A 5518-nucleotide genomic window follows, 5' to 3' on the forward strand; every position below is an offset into this window, starting at 1 on the left:
TTGCGATACTGTAAGCAAGGCGATGTTTTGCGATATATTGCAATTTTTTTGTCCAAAAATTCTATTAAATAAAAACCTCTTACTGGAAAAAAAGAAAAGAAAAACCAAAATTCATTGTCTCAGAAAATTCTAATATTACAAAGACATGCTTTTGATACATTTAGCTGTGTTCTGCTTTGTGTGTATTTTATTTTATTTGTTTCATATGTTTTATTTCATCCATGTTTTCAATTATTAGACTGAATTTGCCAATAATTAGTTTGAAAATATATTTTTGCAGCTTTTAGTTTTTAATATTAATTTATAATATGGTCACCCAACACTTAACAATAGCCTTTATGTTGTCATAAAGTTCAGTAAACAGATGATATGAAGCTGCTGCACACAGAGTTTCTGGGATCAGCTGACCTGCATCCAGATCGTGATTTGCATAACTGTGGGTCAAAGAGCAGGGCAAGTTCCAAAAATAAACAGTAAATAAATGGAGAAGCTAAACAACACAGTTAAACCGTTTTTGAAGCGAACACAGCAGGATAAACTTAAAGCCGAGGTTCTCAAACTGGGGTCCCAGGTGCTTAGAAGGCAGAGGGTGTCGGTCTTTTCCGCTCAGATTCACCTATCGGAGCATGAAGCTAATATTTACTCACAATGCTAATGCTACCCTTACTCTCTGGCGTTCGAGAGGTAGAGGAGCCAAATGGCTGGCTCACTGCTGCCAACTAGTGGTCAGAGGCTGAACTACAACATAAAAATCAACGGCTGGCAGGAAAGTTGACATTTTAAACCTTAGTAAAAAAAAATCAATACAGGGCTTTAGAATATCGATACAGTATCGGGAAATGAAATATCGCAATATTTCAGTGTATCGATATTTTCTTACTCCCCTAGTCAAGACTCAGTGTTTGTTGCATTAACCACCATTCAACAATACAAGCCAGAGGTTTCTGGCTCTAATCTGAAGATACTTGAAAGAAATCTGTGATTTCCTCTCCTAATGAATAAATTCATGTTAAAAACTGAAACAAGTTCTGAGCAGAAATACAAAGCACCTAAAAATCAATTCTTACAGATGGAGCACTTTATTTATTACTAATGGTTTGGGGGGCTTGCAGCTTTTAAGCCAGGTTTACAATCTATGAGAAGTAAGACAACGTGTCTTGCTAATGTGGTTGCGTGGCAAAAATAGCATATTTTTCATCTYGTACTCCCCATTGAGACCATGTCTTGTGCATTGCCCCCAGACAGAGCATTTATTACAGAGTGTGCGCCAAGTACGGTGTCATTTGAACGTTGTGGACATGATGAAAAATTAGCTGCAGTACGCTGCTCTCGTATCTGCTCCACTGAGCAGCAGATAGCTGAGGCTGTTAGAAAACAGAGCCATCTTTACAACCAATTCAGTGAAACGTATAAAGATAATCAAATAAAACTAGTAGAAAGAGATATGACAATTTTAGTTCAYGGAGGAGACAGATCTGAGACATGAGCGGATCTCCGGGAGGGAGTGCACCTCAGCCAAGCAGAGCAGAGATACGTTCCCAGTTAGTCGGAAAAAAYAGTGTTTTTAAAATTTACAAAATATTACTTAAGATAAGATAAAACTTCATTGATCCCACAGTGGGGAAATTTGCACTTCTTGGCAAACAATAGAAATGCTAGATTTTCTTTCTGCAGTTTTTCCACCGTCAACTGAAAATAAGCACCCACTTTGTCAACCGTGCTGTCTGTGTTGTCGCTGTTTTTGCACGGGAGGACTTCTCCGTAGTTTATTTTGGAATATGAATCGTCAATGCCAAAAACAATAAAAGACATTCCCACAATCACATCAGCAAGAACCGATGACGCAAGCACGACCAGACCTTTAGTCGCACAAGAACTTTATCTTTTTTTTTGCTTTGGCTTTGCTTACATCRGGGAATTACCAATTTAACATTTGTTGTGTGTCGAGACTGTTCGAAGTGCAGCTACTATGTTTGAATGTAAACAACTCGTAATTGTTGGCATTTGCTGATTTAATTAATTTATTACAAATGTGGCAGTATAACTTGAGATTTTAAAATTGTTGGAGAAAATCACTACAAAATACTCTTTGCAGCAATAATTGATGCAATATATACGGGGATTTAAAATGAAATTCTCAAAGCTTATAACACTGACGTGAACATCTGATATAAATCCTAATAAACAGGAGGGCAGAACTCTTCCAAGGTGGGCGTCCAGTGGTCTGAACCGGTGTTTTCTGGTGGAAAARGTTATTTTTTTTTAAACCCCTGCTCTGCTCTGCTGCAGGAAGCTGTCAGACTGTGGAGTTTTAACTCCTCTCTTCACGGACCAATGAGCTCTGGAGATGGGCGGGCTTCCAAGCGTGTAAAGGGCAGAAAACAACAATACACAAGAACCGAGCATCAACTCTCCGAACCAAGTCCGATCCAGGTCCAGTTTGATCCCGTCAGGAGCAAATGCGACAAAATGAGGTTTCTCTTGCAGTCATGGCTGTATCATTAGTGTTTTTTGTCAAACACTGTTCTGGGAAACACCACTGTGACTTAGATAGACTAAACTATCTGACTAGACAGTTAACACCCCCCATCTTTAGGAGACGAGTCATTTGCCTGATAGCTTGTTGATTAATGTATTCCCATGAGCGGCTCATATTGAAAATGTGTCATTTACAATACATTGGCAAATTTGTTTTTGAACTAAAAATGTATTTTTTTTAATTAAAATGCATAAAAATACTATTCTGTCAAACAATTATCATTCACTCAAACAGCAGGCTTTTTAAAAGCGCTAATAAAAAAAAACAAATGTTTCTAATCTTGGTTTCAGCAGGTTGGTAAACAAAAAGGCATGTCGGTACTTGTTGTTTTGTCAAAGCAACTTTTATTTACTTAATATGGGGAAACTTCTCAACATTTTTGCTCGTTTGTCCAATTTTTATGAATATTTTTGAGAAACCAAACTCAGTGGGGAAATCAAGCGAAGCGGTCCACATTTTTACAGCCAACCAGCGCTTTTATATCGATAACATTCAGCCAACACGTTTAAACTTTTTTAAAATAAATGTAAAAAAACAAAGAAACAAAAGCAACACGAGTGTTTCCAAATTAGCCACAGAAGTTTGGACAGACACGAAAAAAAAAGAGGAAAAATGTACAACATTGGAGAGGGGGCAAAGCAAAAAGGGGTCCAAAGTTGATTATTTCTACTTACCTTGAGGTTCTGGTAGGCTTCGAGGGTCCGGATGGCGGTGTCAGTGAGTTTGACGTGATAAAGACTCTGATTTGGGTTGTTTTTGTTTATTGTGCCGCAGGAGAGTCCGTACCGGTGCTCCTGTTTCAGCGCTGCCATTTYTTCAACTGAAGTCCTCCAGCTCCAGCGGCGACATTCTGCTCCAACGTCACGAAGAAGACGGGTGGGCGGGGCTAACACACAAACACAAGCTCACGCATTTTTAAGCACGCGCACAGAAATATGAACTAGGTAAAAATAACTAATGGGGGAAAAAATACATAAATAAATAAACAAGCAAATAAATAAATCTTACTTTGCTTTCGTTTTTTTTTTTTTTTTTTTTTTTTGCTCACTTTCAGGTCGCTCGTACCAGTCTGTATTTATCAGGTGTTTGATGTGTTTTGGGGCTGCGTTGGTAGAGGTCCAAAAACCCGGATTCAGGTATTTATTTATTTATTTATTTATTTATTTATTTATTTATTTATTTATTTATTTACTGACTGCACCGTGCACACACACACACACGAGTAAGTAAATACAAACGGAGGACTGTTCTACATTACTTCCTCGTTTGATTTTATTGTACATAAGCAAAAGGAGCTAAACAATCTTACAAAACTCATGATGCTCTTATGTCAACAACTGATGTGCTGGAGTCATTATTTGCTGACTGCAGTTTAAAATGACCATAGCTTCAACACTGTAACTTCTATTTGAGCTGATTTTACTGTCAAATGAGACAATCAAATGCAGTTAGGGTTGGCATGTTAAAAGTTGTAGCCACGTAATATGATTGATTTGCTTTTCTACATTTGATGATACACATTTACACATTTAGGCACAAATACTGAAAATCACTGGTTCATGCAGAACCAGTTTTAACTTCATTATAAAGTGTGAAAATGCRTTTGTTTTAAGAATCTGAGTGGCATAAATAAGATAAATCTCAAACCAACATGTGAAGTCAATATGTTATCAAATATAAAACGTGTTGATACAATGTTTTTGAGTTGATAATAATAATAATAATAATAATAATAATAATAATAATAATAATAATAAACACAATTAACTCCATATTCAATGTCATAAATGAAATTATTTTGATCTGCTGCTTTGACTGGCACAAAGAACAGCTTGAAAATTAAAAAGGCCATGCTTGAATTGCATGTAGAACGTGGACACCTTAGTACTTTTAGGCAGCATATTTGTCTATATATGAAAAGATATGGGTGCTGTACATAAAATATGATTTGCTTACTTTGAAAGCAGTGAAAAAACCCAGTAAGAAATTAACTTAAAAATGAAAAAAATTGTTTTGAATTATAAGCTGCACAAATAAGTCAGAAACAATATATCACAATATCTGATTTAAAAACTGCAGAGAAATTGTTCAAATAATGTTTCAAAGCACATTTTAAAGCAACAGTTTAGACTTTTTGAAGTGGTGTTTTGTTGAAAGGCTGCAAAAAGTGAATATCTTACATGTTGTAGCTCTTTGAGCAATCTCCTTTAGTAAAAATAAAGGGTATTTTTTGACTGGATTGATAATTTAACTGTTAGCCTAAGTGTTACTAAGAGCAAAGTGGGTTGCTGTCATATTAAAACAACTCACATCTTAAAACTTTCAAAGCAATGATATATGAACACTGTTATAAACCTTTACAAGCCACTGTTACGTTCTGATTACATCATCATTCCAGCAAAAACACAATCTACTGGAAGTGTTACAGTTAGCTGCTGCTGCTACCATTTGCATTTTAAATCTAATGTAAATAAATCTGTAATGTGAACCATGTAAAGTTTTAAAAGCTACTTCTAGCTTTATGATGACAACAATCAACCTGGCGATTGGACTGAGTAAATCTGTTAGTTTAATAATCCACTCAGAATGAAGCTTTATTTCTTCAAGCTTTAAAAATCCATTCAAAGTTAAGGGTTTTTAAAGAATCAAATATTGTCTTCAGGGACAGTGCTGATTTTTAATTACAGCAACATCAAAGTGCAATCTGAATTTTTAACAACAGCAGCATGGATTCATGTTGAAGTACAGATGTACAAATGAGCATCAAAACCTCTCATGACCCTCTGCTTTAACATCCTTGGTTCAAATCTCTGTTCACATTCTAACATGATCACATTTCTGCCTTATATACAGGTGCTGGTCATAAAATTAGAATATCATGAAAAAGTAGATTTATTTCAGTAATTCCATTTAAAAAGTGAAACTTGTATATTGTATTCATACATTACATACAAACTCATATATTTCAAATGTTTATTT

At 35.6% G+C, this 5518-nt stretch overlaps 1 protein-coding gene and 1 long non-coding RNA gene across 3 annotated transcripts in view; one reads left to right on the forward strand and one right to left on the reverse strand.

Annotated features, from left to right (window-relative positions):
* LOC106514330 (RNA polymerase II elongation factor ELL) overlaps window positions 1-3450 on the reverse strand; it is a gene marked incomplete in the record, with an annotated part of 34815 nt that extends 31365 nt beyond the window's left edge. The window contains 1 exon segment of the mRNA XM_014003540.1: window positions 3214-3450. Coding sequence (XP_013858994.1) covers window positions 3214-3351 — 138 coding nt within the window.
* LOC106514332 (uncharacterized) overlaps window positions 1-5416 on the forward strand; it is a 15201-nt gene extending 9785 nt beyond the window's left edge. For both annotated transcript variants that reach the window (XR_001309882.1, XR_001309883.1), the window contains exons 2-4: window positions 2290-2474; window positions 3314-3483; window positions 3594-5416. This is a non-coding gene — a long non-coding RNA (uncharacterized LOC106514332). The remainder of the gene's footprint in view (window positions 1-2289; window positions 2475-3313; window positions 3484-3593) is intronic.
* The last annotated feature ends 102 nt before the right edge of the window (window positions 5417-5518 follow it).

The sequence above is a fragment of the Austrofundulus limnaeus genome, unplaced genomic scaffold, assembly GCF_001266775.1.
Source record: "Austrofundulus limnaeus strain Quisiro unplaced genomic scaffold, Austrofundulus_limnaeus-1.0 Scaffold19, whole genome shotgun sequence".
NCBI lineage: Eukaryota > Metazoa > Chordata > Actinopteri > Cyprinodontiformes > Rivulidae > Austrofundulus > Austrofundulus limnaeus.